This window comes from Salvelinus alpinus, chromosome 14, assembly GCF_045679555.1.
Source record: "Salvelinus alpinus chromosome 14, SLU_Salpinus.1, whole genome shotgun sequence".
Lineage (NCBI taxonomy): Eukaryota > Metazoa > Chordata > Actinopteri > Salmoniformes > Salmonidae > Salvelinus > Salvelinus alpinus.
The window spans coordinates 47,623,904-47,645,732 of NC_092099.1; the positions used below are offsets into that span (position 1 = coordinate 47,623,904).

The 21,829-nt window shown below is 40.8% G+C and overlaps 1 protein-coding gene across 2 annotated transcripts in view; it reads right to left on the reverse strand.

Moving 5' to 3' along the window:
* Positions 1 to 1,139: 1,139 nt before the first annotated feature.
* LOC139538996 (glypican-6-like) overlaps positions 1,140 to 21,829 on the reverse strand; it is a 188,247-nt gene continuing 167,557 nt past the window's right edge. For both annotated transcript variants that reach the window (XM_071341636.1, XM_071341635.1), the window contains 3 exons: positions 15,427 to 15,566; positions 6,510 to 6,685; positions 1,140 to 4,539 (listed from right to left, as the gene is read on the reverse strand). In XM_071341636.1, coding sequence (XP_071197737.1) covers positions 4,322 to 4,539; positions 6,510 to 6,685; positions 15,427 to 15,566 — 534 coding nt within the window. In that variant the 3' untranslated portion in view covers positions 1,140 to 4,321. The remainder of the gene's footprint in view (positions 4,540 to 6,509; positions 6,686 to 15,426; positions 15,567 to 21,829) is intronic.

Here is a 21,829-nt window from a genome sequence, read left to right on the forward strand (position 1 = left end):
CATGAACAATGTGAAACCTGCAGATAACACTGTAAAGTAACCAGGAACAATGTGAAACCTGCAGATAACACTGTAAAGTAACCATGAACAATGTGAAACCCTGCAGATAACACTGTAAAGTAACCAGGAACAATGTGAAACCTGCAGATAGCACTGTAAAGTAACCAGGAACAATGTGAAACCTGCAGATAACACTGTAAAGTAACCAGGAACAATGTGAAACCTGCAGATAGCACTGTAAAGTAACCAGGAACAATGTGAAACCTGCAGATAGCACTGTAAAGTAACCAGGAACAACATGAAACTGCAGATAGCACTGTAAAGTAACCAGGAACAACATGAAACTGCAGATAGCACTGTAAAGTAACCAGGAACAATGTGAAACCTGCAGATAGCACTGTAAAGTAACCAGGAACAACATGAAACTGCAGATAGCACTGTAAAGTAACCAGGAACAACATGAAACTGCAGATAGCACTGTAAAGTAACCAGGAACAATGTGAAACCTGCAGATAGCACTGTAAAGTAACCAGGAACAATGTGAAACCTGCAGATAGCACTGTAAAGTAACCAGGAACAATGTGAAACCTGCAGATAGCACTGTAAAGTAGAACTCCTATGTATATGTGATTCATATATTTTCATGCTTTAGCTGTTATTCATGATAGAAACTTGAACTTGCTCGCACCCTGTCATACAAGACATTATTGATGGGAATTTACAGTACAATGTTTACAGTGCTTTGCTTATCCTTGTACCTACGCTACCCTGATGATTTTGGGGCGGCAGGTAGCGTTGGGCCACAAACCGAAAGGTTGCAAGATCGAATCCCCGAGCTGACAAGGTAAAAATCTGTCGTTCTGCCACTGAACAAGGCAGTTAACCCACTGGAACTAGGCCGTCATTGAAAATAAGAATTTGTTCTTAACTGACTTGCCTAGTTAAATAAAGGTAATAAAATTAAATTAAAATGATTTAATAATAGGATATTGTCACCTAAATCTCATTATAACCCGTAAGATTGACATTATCCTGTGTTTTTCCCTAACTGAAGCATCCGTTACAGTATATAAAAAAAGAAAAATTGTATTATGCATTTCAATCATTTTTTTCTTGAAATTACAAATGTAAGTCATCAAATTGCTGTTACAATCTTTTTAATAAATATTTATTTGCAAGAAAGAGTAACAAAACACAGATGCAACCATTTTAATTGCATTAAAAAACTGTAAGGCATTTTTGTTTGTACGGTCTTTATGTTAACTAGATCATCAACCTTATTGGCTTGAATCGGTTTTCCAATTCTAAGCAACAGATATCATCATGATCTTCTTTTTGTTACAATAGAATGCATTTGACTGTATGAAATGTTGATGAATAATGTTTCTGAAACATTTGTTTGACATTAATTTGCTGATCCATAAGCATCAATTTTCAAGACAAAATATTGCAAATATATTACCATTAAAAGTGCAATGATACACAAAATAAAAAACAGCATCCTGCAAGATAATTATTCATATTAAAGAATCTTATTTTAAGGACACATTGACAAAGGGACAAAATGTTTTGTTCTCCATAATTTTGCACATCATAATTTTGCCTTACATTCATACAAGATGAACACTAATACTGGTTTATCAAGAGGCAACGAAGCAAGCTCACACAATTTATATGCTGCACTGAGTCCATTAAGAGACCATGATAAAAGCTGAATGATTTTAATATAATCCTAACTCCCTTGTAATGTAAGCTTAGCTGGCCTTTTGTGGTTTACTGAGTTGACCGGCTGGCCCTCTGAGAACACCGAACACAGACTGGTTTTGTTGGCTAGCGTTTGAAGGGGGGGAATACAGAACTCTCCTTTCAGTAATACCGATCCTCTTCCTAGTCTCTGTAGGCATGCTCTACTGCCTATCCTCACTGGAGCATTCAACCCTGTCCAGACACTCTCTACCTCCTATAATTCTAATTTCACAGGTGTCTGTGGTCGGCATTGAGCCTGTCACCGCAGATAGAACCCCTCAGGTGCCAGAGATAAATGCAGGGGCCTTTTTTGTCTTCTGCATTTTTAGCCTTCAATGTGCTTTAACCTACTACAATTTGGCACGTCATCTTGTTGATCCTCAGTCATTATTTATTGTTTTTAGTAATGAATGAATGAATGCAGACAGTCTGGTTTGAATCAATGTTATGTGTACTGTACACGAGAAGGGCTTGCTAGAATTGTTAGAACAAGGTGTCTTCCTGTATCTAAATTTGCCTTTATAATGACAGATGGGAAGTTCAAGACATCACATTGTTGGTAATGACAACCCTTTGCAAGGCAGATGAACATGCAGTATTCTTATGAAGTTAAGCATGTGCAGTTAAAGTTGAATTAACATTAAAAACATAATTAAAAACATATCGATCCTGAGTTATCAGGTAAAGGATATAAAAAAAAGTGACACTTAAAAGGGACTAAATGAATGTAAGCCTTCAATAACCTCCCACCAATAAATGCAGGCCGATAGTTTGCACGTTTGACCATTCTCTTACTCTTTTCAATGATTAGAAAATACATAGTGGATATCACCATAGAACATAAAGCAATATTTCTGATGAGGTTCTTTGTGATATGATAACATTTGCACTCAAAAGAATTGAACGCAGTAAATGGTAAAAACTCATTTCAGATATGAGCAATACACAGTGTTGGGGAGTAGTGAAGTACATGAAGTTCACCTAGTAATTTAACTACATTTTGCAGTAGCTTGGTGGTAGTTGAACTAACTTCTATTCTAGGTTGTGTTTTCAGTAGTTAATGACTTGTTAGCCATGTAGCGGTGTAGCTAACTACTGGAACTACACGCTACTGTTTTACCATGTAGCGGTGTAGCTAACTACTGGAACTACACGCTACTGTTTTACCATGTAGCGGTGTAGCTAACTACTGGAACTACACACTACTGTTTTACCATGTAGCAGTGTAGCTAACTACTGGAACTACACGCTACTGTTTTACCATGTAGCGGTGTAGCTAACTACTGGAACTACACGCTACTGTTTTACCATGTAGCGGTGTAGCTAACTACTGGAACTACACGCTACTGTTTTACCATGTAGCAGTGTAGCTAACTACTGGAACTACACACTACTGTTTTACCATGTAGCAGTGTAGCTAACAACTGGAATTACACATTACTCTTTTTGCAAGATACGGGTAGGAAATAATTTCCTTTCTTTTTCTTTTTCGGCATCAGACCTGACTAATTCTCACTTGGAACATTGTGTTTGTGTTTAAAAGACAAAATGACACATTCCGTTAACATTTTATCCCAAAGATGCAATTTGTAGTCTATGACATTTCAGATTTGCATATGATCATTCATTTTTGAAGTAGTTTTGGATGTAGTGAAATACTTTTTTAAAAGTAACTTTAGTTAACTAATATATATATATATATTTTGTATTATTAGCGTTAACATTATTAGGGTAGCTTTTGTGTAGCTTAACTTCTTGCAGTTTGAAGTAATTGATAGCTTGGTAAACTATATTTTCACAGTAGCTTCCCCAACACTGGTAATAGAATATCTTACTTTACCTGATTAACATTAACAACAGACATGTTTCATTGGTATCATTTACTGTCAATGTAGATGTAATCAATAATATTTAAAGCAGAGGAAACAAGGTAGAAAACCAACAATTATTGTGACAGCCGTACTGTTTCTATTTGTTTATGTGATTTTGGGGTCGTCTGAGGTTTGTTATTTGAATGAAGAAATGCACTTCTAACATGTCAACAAGTAAAAGACCTGTCAACTGAGATCACCTCATAGTATAATGTGGTATAACAGTAAACCATAGTAAAGGTGTTTTAGCTGGGACTCCTGGTCACCTCTAGGTGTAACCTCTCCACATACTCACAGTGATAAAACAAAATACCCTTCTAAAGCATTGGAAAAAAAATTAAATTAAATAGGACCAAAAGTGCAAGGGCTTTTTCTCACGGAGACCTAATAACATCTGCCTTGTGACAAAATTAATTCTTGAACAATGTTTAACAGGAGATCATCTGTTTCTATCTTGGAGTGACGGCAGTCATGTGAAGCCCTGTCTAAGGATGGAATCAACAACCAGACACTCTTTGGGAGGAGGAAAGGGGAACCAGGATGCATGACTGCTGTCTCCAGAGCAGAGTAGACCCCCTCTATCTATCCGAAAGGCCAAGGCTGCCTGAATACTGTCTGCTTGACTGTAGCTCCAGTCTGTTTGGGTAGAAAAACACAGCGTAGAGAGAGATCCTACTGTCCACGTTGAGTGAGTTCCCCCAGCATTATCTCCATAGTCTGTGCAGTGCCAGGGCTGAAAGGGCCAGGCTGGCCAGCAGGGCTGCTGAGGGGGCAGGGTGTGTGGCTGCTGCTGAGTCCTCCATCGGGCCGCTCCCGCTCCGGTCCGCTCCCACCACCGGGGCCTCGGTGCTGGCAAAGTCAAACTCAGTGACGCAGGCCTCCGTGCAGCCGCTGCCACTGCCCGAGCCACTGCCCTCGTCGCCTGGACAACAGCACAGGAACACACAGAGCACAATGAGCAGTCCATAGATATACAGAGAGAGGAACTGACAGAGAACAACAGAAAGAGCAACTGACAGAGACTATTGATATAAAATACACTTTCAATGTTAAAATGAAAACATGAATACAGAAAAAATTATTGCAGATTTTGAATATGAAAACGTTTAATAATATAATATATATTTATACAGTACCAGTCAAAAGTTTTAGAACACCTACTCATTCAAGGGTTTTTCTAAAGTTTTACTATTTTCTACATTGTAGAATAACAGTGAAGACATCAAAACTATGACATAAAACATATGGAATCATGTAATAACCAAAAAAGTGTTAAACAAATCAAAATATATATAATATTTGAGATTCTTCAAAGTAGCTACCCTTTGCCTTGACTGCTTTGCACACTCTTGGCAAAGCTGTCATCACACTCTTGAACAATCAAATATATAAAATGTATTTTGATTTGTTATACACCTTTTTAGTTACTACATGATTCCATATGTGTTATTTCATAGTTTTGATGTAGAAATTTGTAAAATATAGAAAAACCCTTGAATGAGTCGGTGTCCAAACTTTTGACTGGTCCTGTATATACACAGTGCCTTCGGAAACGATTCAGACCCCTTGACTATTTCATCATTTTGTTACGTTACAGCCTTATTCTAAAATGGATTAAATTAATTTTTCCTCATCAACTTACACACAATACCCCATAAGTGAAAACAGGTTTTTAGAAATGTTTGCAAATGTATTCAAAAAAAAATAAAACAGAAATACCTTATTTACATTAATATTCAGAACCTTTGCTATGAGACTCGAACTTGAGCTCAGGTGCATTCTGTTTCCATTGATCATCTTTCAGATGTTTCTACAACTTGATTGGAGTCCACTCGTAGTAAATTCAATTGATTGGACATGATTTGGAAATGCACACACCTGTCTATATAAAGATCCCACAGTTGACAGTGCATGGCATAGTAAAAACCAAGCCATGACGTCGAAGGAATTGTCCATAGAGCTCCGAGAAAGGATTGTGTCGAAGAACAAATCTGGGGAAAGGTACCAAAACAATTCTTCAGCATTGAAGGTCTAGAACACAGTAGCCTCAATCATTCTTAAACTAAATAAGTTTGGAACCACCAAGACTCCCAGAAGGGCCTTGGTCAAGAACCCGATGGTCACTCTGAAAGAGGCCCAGAGTTCCTCTGTGGAGATGGGAGAACCTTCCAGAAGGACAATCATCTCCGCAGCACTCCACTAATCAGGCCTGTATGGAAGAGTGGCTAGACGGAAGTCACTCCTCAGTAAAAGGCACATGACAACCCGCTTGGAGCAAAATACAGAGAGATCCTTGATGAAAACCTGCTCCAGAGCGCTCAAGACCTCAGACTGGGGCAAAGGTTCACCTTCCAACAGGACAACAATCCTAAGCACACAGCCAAAACAACGCAGGAGTGGCTTCGGGACAAGTCTCTGAATGTCCATGAGTGGGCCAAGCCAGAGCCCGGACTTGAACCCGATACAACATCTGTGGAGAGACCTGAAAATAGCTGTGCAGCGAAGCTTCCCATCCAACCTGACAGAGCTTGAGAGGATCTGCAGAGTAAAATGGGAAAATCTCCCCAAATACAGGTATTGCAAGTTTGTAGCGTCATACCCAAGAAGACTCAAGGCTGTAATTGCTGCCAAAGGTGCTTCAACAAAGTACTGCGTAAAGGGTCTGAATACCTATGTAAATGTGATATTTCCGTTTAAATTTTTTACTGAATTAGATTTTTTTCATAAAAACCTGTTTTTGCTTTGTCATTATGCGGTTCTGTGTGTAGATTGATGATGAAAAAAAAACTATTTCATCCATTTTAGAATAAGGCTGAAACTTAACAAAATGTGGAAAAATTCAAGAGGTCTGAATACTTTCCGAATGCACTGTATATGTGGAATGTTACTTACTTGAGTCTTGAAAGTAGATATCATTGCCATTGTAGGCATTTTTTAACTTGTTTGTCATCACTCTCAGAGCCATGATCTGCTGGCGAATGAACGTGTCCGGCCTGGTAATGTCCACGCCCACCTCAGGGTTATTCACCTGATTGGTCAATCCGTCTTTCAGAACCTCTGGGAAATACCTGCCAGGCCAGACAATAACCATTCCTTTTCATTTCATACATATTAAAAAGAGTTCCTATAGTTACCAATGCAACTGTTTTTTAAAGAAATCATGTCTTCTGCACACCGAGGCAAACACCAATTTGTTAGGCAATTAGTAGAACATTTCATGTGGAACATTGGTGCAACACAGAGACTACGGGTGAATGAGAGTAATGGCAGAGCAGTTAATGACACTCGACAGCCTCATTATAGTCTGGTCTGGCCTCCCCTGCATGCTGTGTCTGTCAAACAGAATTCTCGGGAACTGAGGCTGTGGGCTCTGCACCCTCCAGTTGGATAAGACAGGACAGAGACAAAGGCTGGACCCGCCATGTAACTCTCTCCAGTGTTGTTTTTGTCCTCTGCTCTCCTTCTGACAGGCTGGAATAGCACAGGTCTGTCAGGGGTGACCAGGGTGAGTAGAGTGAGCTCTTGAAAGGCACTTGTCTAGGGATGTTTTGACATACTTTGAAGATATTTCTCCAGGGAAATTGTTACAGGGGTCACTTCCTATTTATTATTTCACAACTCAGTCACCAGTGCCACCCATCCAAGGCTGTGCAATGTTTCCCCACATCCAGCAGTCACCAGTGCCACCCATCCAAGGCTGTGCAATGTTTCCCCACATCCAGCAGTCCGTGCTGCTCTGAAACAGTCGGACAGCTTCGGGTAACAACACACCAAGAGGTATACCTTCTTTTAAAAATCATATTTGAACTAAAACCTGATAAAAACCTAAACTCTCAAACAAGACATGAGCTGTTACAAAAATCTGTTTTCCTACCGATTACTAATGCAACAAAAAAAACGACGACGTAATAATACGCTTTCTAAACATCTGTCTGACAATCTATTTGTAACACCCACACAACCTATCACAGGTTATATTGGTCAGGCAACAAAACCGACGATTGTTTACATGGTAACAGTGCCTTCAACATCTTCAGTTATGTTTGTATCTCAACCTTTGGGTGTTCAAACCCGTAGGATAACCAGTAGGGGAAGTATGTTTCCGCATCTAGACAACCTGGCATATCGAGAAAGACGGGGAAGAGATCACAATTCAAGAACGCTGGGATAAATGCAACCTCTATGTAATTATCATACACATAGGACACAACTAAATATTGCATTCATAATGACAGAATCAGAAACGAGCAACGCTATTAATATTACTCAAGTGAAGTCAGCCAGCAAGTCGAGTCCAATTATGAGTTAGTCACATATAATTGATCTTTAGATGGTTCTTCATATGTCAGATATATACACATATATACAGATGTTAGATTTTCGAAAAATAACATTTTAAGTGAAACAAATGGAAAAACTAGAACGTTGGATCTGAATAAACCCATTTGAACTTGGCACTATAAGGTTATATCTGCAATCCAATTACAAGCCTGAACAAATACCGACGGACCAATCCCAACACGTCTTTGCCATGTCCGTCTAAGTATGGTCTAGGCTAGTCTTGCCAGCAATAATGGCACGGAAGCAAAATAACAATGCGGTCAGAAATCTTAAAGTAAATGTTGTCACATCGTTGTTCAGTGATGATAGTAATTTGTCTGATGATCATAATACATGGCTTAATGTATTTGATGATGTGTTCGGACTCTATCTTAGTAAAACAGTGTTATTCTATCAGTTATGCATTCAAATAGCTGCAGTTGTCTTAAAAACTGAACAATTGTCAGAAAGAACCTTATGGCTGAACACAGATTGACATTTCAGAGCCATAAGGTTGTATCTGTGATTGCACCCTCCTAAAAAAACTGATTTACAAGCATCTCAGGAGTTTGATACTATGCACTTTAGGTACCTTTAAGGTGATAACCTTAATATGTTATGAAATAAGAATTCACTACAAAACAGTTTCGAGGGATCTGGGATGTAAAAACATTGATTCTCAATATCTCAGAACTATGCTTTGCACAGATAGAACCTTAAAGTCCCAAGGTCACTAAGTAATATGCACATAAACGTACAAATCGTATTATGACTTTGGAATAACAGTAGTTTATTAGTCTCCCCTTTTGGGACAAAGCAGAATTTAACTTCAGTTTTCAAACATTTTGGCTGCTAATGCAATTAATTCCAGCAACGAGGCATTATGCTGGTTATAAAAAGACATCAAAGCAAATTAAAACCAACATTAAAAATGGAATCTGCTACCGTCGATGCCACTCTGTTTTTTTTTTTATTTATTTATTTTTACTTTGAATGAAAATATGGGGGTTGAGCCTGAGCTGGTTTGGGCTGGCCTTCTGGGCAAGGTGTGTCTTTGGTTGAGCCTGAGCTGGTTTGGGCTGGCCTTCTGGGCAAGGTGTGTCTTTGGTTGAGCCTGAGCTGGTTTGGGCTGGCCTTCTGGGCAAGGTGTGTCTTTGGTTGAGCCTGAGCTGGTTTGGGCTGGCCTTCTGGGCAAGGTGTGTCTTTGGTTGAGCCCTGAGCCACCTTGGGCTGGCCTTCTGGGCAAGGTGTGTCTTTGGTTGAGCCCTGAGCCACCTTGGGCTGGCCTTCTGGGTAAGGTGTGTATTTGCGTTAAACCCCGCCTACTCAAACAACCCTGCTGGAGCATGGCTCCGGAGCTTGAGAGGAAGGGACAGGCTACAGCCGCCAGAAACAAACACAGAGCAGACAAAGCCAACAAGCTAGTTAACGTGTTTGCAGATGAACTGTCCTGGTAGAAGGTACAATGTTTTCAGAAAATGTTGACAGTAACAAGCATCAGCCTTCTCGGTTCTTGGATCTGAATCAACAACCCCATAAGAGAAAAGGAAGAGAAAAAAAGACTGCTCAATCCAGAAACCAGATAAACATTGGAATTCATGTTGAAAGGTGGCGTGCATTGAAAGGTTAGAAGTGTGAAGCTGAAACTGCCACCCTTCTCATGGACTGGTAGGTAAGTGTTGGATTGTTTTTAGTCTACTTGCTAATTTACCTGCTAACCTTAGTGTGTGTAAAGTTCAAGCTAGCTAACAAGGCTACGTAGCTAGCTAGCTAATGTCCTCTGTATTCTGACTGTTTTGTACTCAAACTAATCTAACGATAGCTGCATCATGTAGCCACACTGCATAAACTCCACAAGATGGCCAAATGCCTTTATTTCAACTAGCTAATATTAGCTATCTAGCTAAAGCTTGATATGCAGATTGTTGACATCACAACATTAGTGGGTTTGGTTTGTAGATTATAATGCTAGCTAGCTGGGTGGTAAACAGCATTTCAAGCCCAGGACCACCCCAAAAAAGTGCATCAGCTATTAAATCCGGTACAGTAACATCACAGAAACATGCATTTCTCAGGGAGATACTGGTGAAGACAATCTGATTTAGAGGGAACCTGGGGCTGTACAAGTTGTGGTGCAAACCCTAACACTGAAAGAGAGGTAAAAACACTACCAGTCAAAAGTTTGGACACACCTACTTATTCAAGGGTTTTTCTTTATTTTTACTATTTTCTACATTGTAGAATAATAGTGAATACATCAAAACTATGAAATAACACACATGGAATCATGTAGTAACCAAAAAAGTGTTAAACAATATTTTATATTTCAGATTCTTCAAAGTAGCCACCCTTTGCCGTGATGAAAGCTTTGCATACTCTTGGCATTGTCTCAACCAGCTTCACCTGGAATGCTTTTCCAAAAGTCTTGAAGGAGTTCCCACATATGCTGAGCACTTGTTGACTGCTTTTCCTTCACTCTGCAGTCCAACTCATCCAAAACCATCTCAACTAGTGACCATATCCCCCGTGCATCCAGCAAATGCGGAGGTGTTGCTAACATTCACGATAGCAAATTTCAATTTATAAAAAATATTTAAAAACGACTGCATTTTCGTCTTTTGAGCTTCTAGTCATGAAATCTATGCAGCCTACTCAATCACTTTTTATAGCTACTGTTTAGAGGCCTCCTGGGCCATATACAGTGTTCCTCATGGAGTTCCCTGAATTCCTATCAGACCTTGTAGTCATGGAAGATAATATTCACATTTTTGGTGACTTTAATATTCACATGGAAAAGTACACAGACCCACTCCAAAAGGCTTTTGGAGCCATCATGGACTCAGAGGGTTTTGTCCAACATGTCTCTGGACCTACTCACTGCCATAGTCATACTCTGGACCTAGTTTCGACCCGTGGAATAAATGTTGTGGATCTTAATGTTTTTCCTCATAATCCTGGACTATCGGACCATCATTTTATTACGTTTGCAATCGCAACAAATCATCTGTTCAGACCTCAACCAGGGATCATCAAAAGCCATGCTATAAATTCTTGGACAACCCAAAGATTCCCTTCCAGACTCCCTCCACCTACCCAAGGACGTCAGATTACAAAAATCAGTTAACCACCTAACTGAGGAACTCAATTTAACCTTGCGTAATACCCTAGATGCAGTCGCACCCATAAAAACAAAAAACATTTGTCATAAGAAACTAGCTCCCTGGTATACAGAGAATAACCGAGCTCTGAAGCAAGCTTCCAGAAAATTTGAACGGAAATGGCGCTACACCAAACTGGAAGTCTTCCGACTAGCTTGGAAAGACAGTACCGTGCAGTATTGAAGAGCCCTCACTGCTGCTCTATCATCCTATTTTTCCAACTAATTTGAGGAGAATAAGAACAATTCAAAATGTATTTTTGATACTGTCGCAAAGCTAACTAAAAGGCAGAATTCCCCAAGAGAGGATGGCTTTCACTTCAGCAGTGATAAATTCATGAACGTCTTTGTCGAAAAGATCATGATCTTTAGAAAGCAAATTACAGACTTCTCTTTAAATCTGCGTATTCCTCCAAAGCTCAGTTGTCCTGAGTCTGCACAACACTGCCAGGACTTGGGATCAAGAGAGACACTCAGGTTTTTTAATACTATATCTCTTGACATGTTGATGAAAATAATCATGGCCTCTAAACCTTCAAGCTGCATACTGGACCCTATTCCAACTAAACTACTGAAAGAGCAGCTTCCTGTGCTTGGCCCTCCTATGTTGAAAATAATAAACGTCTCTCTATCCACCGGATGTGTACCAAACTCACTAAAAGTGGCAGTAATAAAGCCTCTCCTGAAAAAGCCAAACCTTGACCCAGAAAATATATCATAAATGACATCAGACCGAGGCTTTGCATCTGTCCTCGTGCTCCTAGACCTTAGTGCTGCTTTTGATACCATCGATCACCACATTCTTTTGGAGAGATTGGAAACCCAAATTGGTCTACACGGACAAGTTCTGGCCTGGTTTGGATCTTATCTGTCGGAAAGATATCAGTTTGTCTCTGTGGATGGTTTGTCCTCTGACAAATCAACTACATTTCGGTGTTCCTCAAGGCTACGTTTTAGGACCACTATTGTTTTCACTATATATTTTACCTCTTGGTGATGTCATTCGGAAACAAAATGTTAACTTTCACTGCTATGCATATGACACACAGCTGTACATTTCAATGAAACATGGTGAAGCCCCAAAATTCCCCCTCCTGGAAGCCTGTGTTTCAGACATAAGGAAGTGGATGGCGGCAAATGTTCTACTTTTAAACTCAGACAAAACAGAGATGCTAGTTCTAGATCCCAAGAAACAAAGAGATATTCTGTTGAATCTGATAATTAATCTTGATGGTTATTCAGTTGTCTGAAATAAAACTGTGAAGGACCTCAGCGTTACTCTGAACCCTGATATCTCTCTTGACAAACATATCAAGACTGTTCCAAGGACAGATTTTTCCATTTACATAACATTGCAAAAATCAGAAACTTTCTGTCCAAAAATGATACAGAAAAATGGATCCATGCTTTTGTCACTTCTAGGTTAGACTACTGCAATGCTCTACTTTCCGGCTACCTGGATAAAGCACTAAATAAACTTCAGTTAGTGCTAAGCACGGCTGCTAGAATCTTGACTAGAACCAAAGAATGTGATCATATTACTCCAGTGCTAGCCTCTCTACACTGGCTTCCTGTTAAAGCTAGGGCTGATTTCAAGGTTTTACTACTAACCTACAAAGCATTACATGGGCTTGCTCCTACCTATCTTTCAGATTTGTTCCTGCCATACATACCTACATGTACGCTACGGTCACAAGACGCAGACCTCCTTACTGTCCCAAGAATTTCTAAGCAAACAGCTGGAGGCAGGGCTTTCTCCTATAGAGCTCCATTTTTGTGGAATGGTCTGCCTATCTATGTGAGAGACGCAGACTCGGTCTCGACCTTTAAGTCTTTATTGAAGATTCATCTCTTCAGTAGGTCCTATGATTGAGTGTAGTCTGGCCCAGGGGTGTGAAGGTGAACGGAGCGACGAACCGCCCTTGCTGTCTCTGCCTGGCCGGTTCCCCTCTCGCCACTGGGATTCTCTGCCACTAACCCTATTACAGGGGCTGAGTCACTGGCTTACAGGTGCTCTTCCATGCCGTCCCTAGGAGGGGTGTGCCACTTGAGTGGGTTGAGTCACTGACGTGATCTTCCCGTCCGGGTTGGCACCCCCCCTTGGGTGAGTGTCGTGGGGGAGATCTTTGTGGGCTATATTCGGCCTTGTCACAGGATAGCAAGTTGGTGGTTGAAGATATCCCTCTAGTCGTGTGGGGGCTGTGCTTTGGCAAAGTGGGTGGGGCTATATCCATCCTGTTTGGCCCAGTCCGGGGGTATCGTCGGAAGAGGCCATAGTGTCTCCTGACCCCCGCTTGTCTCAGCCTCCAGTATTTATGCTGCAATATATTCACATAGTCTCCTCTGAACAGTTGATGTTGAGATGTGTCTGTCACTTGAACTCTGTGAAGCGTTTATTTGGGCTGCAATTTCTGAGGCTGGTTACTCTAATGGACTTATCCTCTGCAGCAAAGGTAACTCTGGGTCAAGAGAGCCAGTTTCATCATAGCGCTTGATGGTTTTTGCGACTGCACTTGAAGTAATGTTCAAACTTCTTGACATTTTCCGGATTGACTGACCTTTATGTCTTAATGTAATGATGGACTGTCGTTTCTCTTTGCTTACTTGAGCTGTTCTTGCAATAATATGGACTTGGTCTTTTACCAAGGCTTTCTTCTGTATACCACCCCTATCTTGTCACAACACAACTGATTGGCCCAAATGCATTAAAAACGAAAGAAATTCCACTAATTAACGTTTAACCCACCTGTTAATTGAAATGCATTCCAGGTGATTACCTCATGAAGCTGGTTGAGAGAATGCCAAGAGTGTGCAAAGCTGTCATCAAGGCTACTTTGAAGAATCTCAAAAATATTTTGATTTGTTTAACACTGTTTTTGTTACTACATAATTCCATGTGTGTTATTTCATAGTTTAATGTCTTCACTATTATTCTACAATGTAGAAAGTAGTAAAAATAAAGAAAAACCCTTGAATAAGTAGGTGTGTCCAAACTTTTGACTGGTAGTGTATACTGTCAGCCAAACATCTGCATATTTCTCGTCTTTTCATTCAAAATATTTCTTTAGAGCCGTGAGTTCTGGTTATAGAACGCACATAGGACCCATAGAGATGTAAAAGAGGGCACAATTGCCAATAGGGGGAGAGCCATCTATGGGCTTTGCCATCACAGAAGCCATCAATGGCAAAGATCAGAGGTGTGTGTGCCCTCTATGCATTTCTATGGACAGCAGCTGTCATAAAATTTCTCTAAAAAAAGTCTTTCTCTGCTCGCTCGAGAACTAAATGACGAAAAACAAGTCGAGATCGGTTTGTTTGACAAAGTAACCGTAATAATATTACCCAATTTGAAAAACGCGTTAGTCCGTTAGTCATAAAAGTAATCTGATTACGTAATGCACGTGTTAAACTCATTCCACGGAAGGCCGAGTGTCTGCGGGTTTTCGCTCCTCCCTTGTTCTTGATTGATGAATTAAGGTCACTGATTATTAAGAAACTCCCCTCACCTGGTTGTCTAGGTCTTAAACCAAAAGCCAGCAGATACAAGGCCCTCCATGGAATGAGTTTGACATCCCTGTCGTAACGTATTACCCCAAACACTGCTACCTAGTGTGAACTACCCACCAGAACGACTGAATGAATATCCCCCGCCATTTAGCTGTTGTTAACAGAGCATTGATGGTTGAATGCATAAACGGTCCATACGTTCTCAATATAATTTACTCATATCAAATAAAATCAAAAGGTATTTGGCATATACACAGGATACAGTGGGGCGTATACGGGAATATTATTTAACATTGTACGGTGTACTATTACAGTACTTTGGCCATTTCTTAGTCACTCTTCCAACCTTTCAAAAGGATGCCCAATGTAATGTTTATCCGGATTCTGGATCAGTCAGGATTGGAGTAGCCTTTTACTATTTTTTTTCCTCTTTTGTGGTCGAGCTGATTCAGATCCAAGAACCGAGGATGATGCTTCTTTCTGCTCAGGGCTCAACCCCCATGTTTTCTTTCAAAATGAAAAAACAACAGAAGAACTGGGGTTGCCCACAGTCTGCGAATTTCAGCTTTAAAGGGCTTCACCAGGGAAGGCATCTGTTAAGACTCAGTTTGGTCGGGTGCTTTTATGTCTCCAAACTCAGCCAGAAATGTCAAGGTTCTCCAATAGTGAACTGCCGTATTTGGGCCAGTGCAAAATACATAATTAGAATGGTTCTATATTCAGGGACCAGACATATTGTGGAAGTAATTTAGTGCTAGTTTACCCAAGTGTTTGGGGTAAGCAGCCTGTGTTCGGGTGCGAACATTTATTGTAGTCGAGTCTTACCTGCCCTTGGTGTGCCCATTCCAACACTGGTCATCATCGGTGGCATTTCCTGCTGTCACCCTGTGTGGCTTGCAGATGTCCTCAGGCAGGTTGGACCAGAACTTCTTGAACAGCTTCAGTTTCTCCTTGATGTCAATCACCTGAGCATGTGAAAGAAGGAGAGGTAGATTTAACATCACACTGACTTGAGGATGATGTTCCACAAACTCATCAGGGAGAGGTACATCATATTGGGATAAAAACTGCAGTGTACACTTGACACTTTATCATCCTATTGAACATATATATTGCAGCTAAAAGAACGGTACAATTGTCAGTGTACATTCTGAGAGGATACATGTTTAAAAATGCATTTCACCCAGAGCTCAAGGAGACAAATAACCTGTGCCCTATAAAGAACTGATAAAGGCTAATGTTGAGAAAAGCTTAGTCCAGACCATAGATACAGAATATTGTATCTCTTCAGCCCAGCACCCCACAGAGTTATCCTCAGACACATTTATATAACAACCACAACATGCTTAGTGACTTGCACCATAAACTTGGAGGGTCCTTCTAAACCACTCAAGGCAAAAGAACGGCAGGACCTCAGCCATTTCACCAGCTGTCATCATTGGCAGCTCTATGGTGAGAAATCTCGGTTCCGGGGCAAAAACCCTTTGCTATCCTGGAGCAGGAGTACAGGACATTACAAGGCTGCTTCCTACCGTTCTACAAAAGATGCTGGGGGCTGACGCTGTCGCAGTCCATGTGGAGTCAAACGGCATTAGGAGGACTAGCTCAGAACTGCTGAAAATGTATTTTAAAGAACTGATTCTAGCTCTGAAAGATTCCAAAAAGCGGCCAATTATTTCAGGCCAGGTACCATCGCTGGGCCACGGCTGTGAAAGATTCAGCAGGCTACTGGCATTACACACCTGGCTAAAAGGCTACTGTAGCTCTGTTGGTGTAACTTTTATAGATAACTTTGACACCTTTTGGAAATGGAGTCCATCCAAATCATCTTGGCTCACAGATCCTGTCCGTACATTTCAAGGCTGCATTGAGACAATGACTTATCTGTGACCCAAGCCCTGCTCAGATAATCCATACCATTGTGTCGCTGAGCTGTCGTAGTGCTGCTGCAAATGTACATCGTCATGGGGTGTTGTCAGTCATATTGTAAGTAACATAGTGTATGTCCCTCTAACTCCCCTGAATGCTTATGTCAATCCTACAGCTATTGTCAGCAGTAATCAATCACCTACGAACCTGAGATATACTGTTAGCACTGAGGTGGTTTGCCCGAGTAGGAAGTCCACTGTGTGCAGCTAACTCTGCACTATCAGCTCAAACATAAATATCACTGTCATGTCTACCTCTGATAAGCCGCCCAGTAAAGCAATAAAAACAATCAAGAATCTCAGAAAAGAGCTAAAAGTAGCCCACATTAAAATATGTAGCCTTTAATTTACAATCTGCAGAAACTATGAGAATAGAAAGGTTCAGAACATTTGTGAAACAGCACAGTTAAAAATATATGGCAAATAGAAAATCAAAAGTGGATGGTGTTCAGGGATAGATGGAAGGGGTTGAGTGGAGCTGAAGGATGGGACTAAAAACAACAAGACAACTAATGTAAAATATACTGTGTCCGTAAAATGTATATAGGTTCAGAATGTATGTGAAACAGCATAGTAAAGAATATATGGCAAATAGAAATCAATACTGGGTGGTCTTCATAGATGGGATTAAAAACATACGATAACTATTGTGAAATGCACTCCGTAAAATGTATATAGTATGTATGAGATGGAAGTAGAAGCATAAGTGTTGTTGTCTGTTAGGTTACTCCAATTAAGGGAGTTAGGGGGGGAAGGAAAAAAAAATATATATGGGGGTTGGAAATGATGCAGACAATTACATCGATGGAAGCTAATCTATCTGCAATATTAATGCTGATCTACCCACTAAAAAAACACAGAAACATATGTAGACTAAAAAACAAGGTCCATGAAATCGATAACTTGCTAGTATCAGATAACATCATTCATCACAAAGCCCACTGATACTGCCAACTACTTGAATGATTTTTTTCCTTGGCAAGATTAGCAAATGTAGGCATGATAACAAATTCTGAACCTACACATCCATGCATAAATGACCAAATTATGAAAAGACAAACATTGTAATTTTGAATTCCGTAAAGTGAGTGTGGAAGAGGTGAACAAATTATTGTTGTCTATCAACAATGACAAGCCACCGGGGTCTGACAATCTGGATGGAACATTACTGAGAATGATAGTGGATGATATTGCCACTCCCATTTGCCCTCTCTTCAATCTAAGCCTAATGGACAGTGTGTGCACTCAGGCCTGGAGGGAAGCAAAAGTAATTCCGCTACCCAAGAATAGCAAAGCACCTTTTACTGCCTCAAACATCTGACCAATCAGCCTGTTACCAACCCTTAGTACACTTTTGTGTTTGACCAGATACAATGCTATTTCAAAGTAAACCAATTAACAAAAGATTAACAGCATGCTAATAGGGAAGGGCATTTAACATGTAACCACTTACACAAATGGCTGATGATTGGCTGAGGTAAATTGCTAATAAAAAGATTGTGCGAGCTGTTTTGTTAGAGTTCAGTGCAGCTTTTGACATTATTGATCATAATCTACTCTACAAAAACATATGTGTTATGGCTTTACATCCCCTGCTCTACTGTGGACCAAGAGTTACTTGTCTAACAGAACACAGAGTGTGTTCTTTAATGGAAGCCTCTCCAACATTGTCCAGGTAGGGTCAGGCATTCCCCAGGGCGGATGTCTAGGCCCCTTACTTTTTTCAATCTCTTCTAATGACCTACCACTGTCTCGGAGTAAAGCCTGTGTGTCTATGTATGCTGATGACTCAACACTGTACACGTCAGCTACCACAGCAAGTGAAATCACTGCAGTCAGTTTCAGAATGGGTGGCAAGAAATAAGTTAGTCCTAAATATTTCTAAAACTAAAAGCATTGTATTTGGGACAAATCATTCACTACACCCGAATTATGTGGAAATTGAACAAGTTGAGGAGACTAAACTGCTTGGTGTAACCCTGAATTGTAAACTGTCATGGTCAAAACATACTGATGCAAAGGTAGCTAAGATGGGGAGAGGTCTGTCTGTGATAAAGTGCTGCTACAGCATGCCTTCTTGACATTGCTATCAAACAACAAGTCCTACAGGCCCTAGTTTTGTGGCACCTGGACTACTGTCCTGTCCTATGGTCAGGTGCCACAGAGGGACATATTACAATTGGCCCAGAACAGAGCAGCACGACTGGCCCTTAAATGTACACAGAGATCCAACATGAATAACATGCATGTCAATCTCCCCTGGCTCACTTTATCACATTATCTGTGAGAGGTATTGACGTGTTGAATGCACCGAGCTGTCTGTTTAGGCGACTAGCACACATGCTCAGACACCCATGCATACCCCCACAAAACATGCCACCAAGGCCAAAACACAGTACTACATAGAGCCATGACAGCGTGGAACATTATTCCACATCACGTAACTCAGGAAGGCAGTAAAGTCAGATTTTAAAAAAATGATAAAACTACACCTTATGGAACAGCATGGACTGTGAAGAGACACACAGGCACAGACCCACACGCACGCACACACACACTAACACACACACACTAACACACGCACACTAACACACACACACTAACACACACACACTAACACACACACACTAACACACACACACTAACACACACACACTAACACACACACACTAACACACACACACTAACACACACACACTAACACACACACACTAACACACGCACTCTATACACACGCACATTTGGATTTTGTATTGTAAATATGTTGTAGTAATGTGTAGGGAAGTGTAATGTTTTAACTCCTATGTAAATTGCCCAAAATATTGCTGGACCCCAGGAAGAGTAGCTGCTGCCTTTGCAGAAACCAATTGGGGATCCAAAATAAACCCCAGGAAGAGTTGCTGCTGCCTTGGCAGGAACTAACAGGGATCGATAATAAATACAAATAGCTGGATGTTGTATTTTAATGTTTGGATTTACGTGTTTCACAAAAGCTGAAGGGAAACCTGACAACATCAGGGTGTTCCCATTATCTGTCTCCCCCTGTCACTCTGTTGGCTGCAGGTTAAATTGTAGTGAACCTGTAGTTGAACATGAAAGGTGCAGTACTTACAGTGGGGTCGCCGCCACTGCTTTTGAGGTGTTCATCCTGTCACACGGATGCCAAAGCACTTTAGCAGCTCTGATACTGCTGCCCAGAGGGGTCAGGACTCCACTCAGAGCACTAACATCACTGGCCATATTTAACTAAACCACACAACTGACTGCACCAGGATACCACGCTTTGGGCATACACTGGATGTGTCCCAAATCGTACCCTATTGCCTATATAACTACTTTTGACCAGAAAGTAATTCACACCATAGTGATTAGGTTATCATTTTTTTGTACAATACATCATCATAAACACCAAGCAACATACTAATATACAGTGGGGAGAACAAGTATTTGATACACTGCCGATTTTGCAGGTTTTCCTACTTACAAAGCATGTAGAGGTCTGTAATTTTTATCATAGGTACACTTCAACTATGAGAGACGGAATCTAAAACAAAAATCCAGAAAATCACATTGTATGATTTTTAAGTAATTAATTTGCATTTTATTGCATGACATAAGTATTTGATACATCAGAAAAGCAGAACTTAATATTTGGTACAGAAACCTTTGTTTGCAATTACAGAGATCATACGTTTCCTGTAGTTCTTGACTAGGTTTGCACACACTGCAGCAGGGATTTTGGCCCACTCCTCCCTACAGATCTTCTCCAGATCCTTCAGGTTTCGGGGCTGTCGCTGGGCAATACGGACTTTCAGCTCCCTCCAAAGATTTTCTATTGGGTTCAGGTCTGGAGACTGGCTAGGCCACTCCAGGACCTTGAGATGCTTCTTACGGAGCCACTCCTTAGTTGCCATGGCTGTGTGCTTTGTGTCGTTGTCATGCTGGAAGACCCAGCCACGACCCATCTTCAATGCTCTTACTGAGGGAAGGAGGTTGTTGGCCAAGATCTCGCGATACATGGCCCCATCCATCCTCCCCTCAATACGGTGCAGTCGTCCTGTCCCCTTTGCAGAAAAGCATCCCCAAAGAATGATGTTTCCACCTCCATGCTTCACGGTTGGGATGGTGTTCTTGGGGTTGTACTCATACTTCTTCTTCCTCCAAACACGGCGAGTGGAGTTAGACCAAAAAGCTATATTTTTGTCTCATCAGACCACATGACCTTCTCCCATTCCTCCTCTGGATCATCCAGATGGTCATTGGCAAACTTCAGACGGGCCTGGACATGCACTGGCTTAAGCAGGGGGACCTTGCGTGCGCTGCAGGATTTTAATCCATGACGGCGTAGTGTGTTACTAATGGTTTTCTTTGAGACTGTGGTCCCAGCTCTCTTCAGGTCATTGACCAGGTCCTGCCGTGTAGTTCTGGGCTGATCCCTCACCTTCCTCATGATCATTGATGCCCCACGAGGTGAAATCTTGCATGGAGCCCCAGACCGAGGGTGATTGACCGTCATCTTGAACTTCTTCCATTTTCTAATAATTGCGCCAACAGTTGTTTCCTTCTCACCAAGCTGCTTGCCTATTGTCCTGTAGCCCATCCCAGCCTTGTGCAGGTCTACAATTTTATCCCTGATGTCCTTACACAGCTCTCTGGTCTTGGCTATTGTGGAGAGGTTGGAATCTGTTTGATTGAGTGTGTGGACAGGTGTCTTTTATACAGGTAACGAGTTCAAACAGCTGCAGTTAATACAGGTAATGAGTGGAGAACAGGAGGGCTTCTTAAAGAAAAACTAACAGGTCTGTGAGAGCCGGAATTCTTACTGGTTGGTAGGTGATCAAATACTTATGTCATGCAATAAAATGCAAATTAATTATTTAAAAATCATACAATGTGATTTTCTGGATTTTTGTTTTAGATTCCGTCTCTCACAGTTGAAGTGTACCTATGATAAAAATGACAGACCTCTACATGCTTTGTAAGTAGGAAAACCTGCAAAATCGGCAGTGTATCAAATACTTGTTCTCCCCACTGTATGTACAAAGCTGTCATCAAGGCAAAGGGTGGCTATTTGAAGAATCTCATATATAAAATATATTTTGATTTGTTTAACACTTTTTTGGTTACTACATGATTTCATATGTGTTATTTCATAGTTTTGATGTCTTCACTATTATTCTACAATGAAGAAAATAGTAAAAATAAAGATAAACCCTTGAATGAGTGGGTGTTCTAAAACTTTTAGTGTTTATATATTTTAGTGTTTATATATATAGCAATATGAGTTACAACGGAGAGGT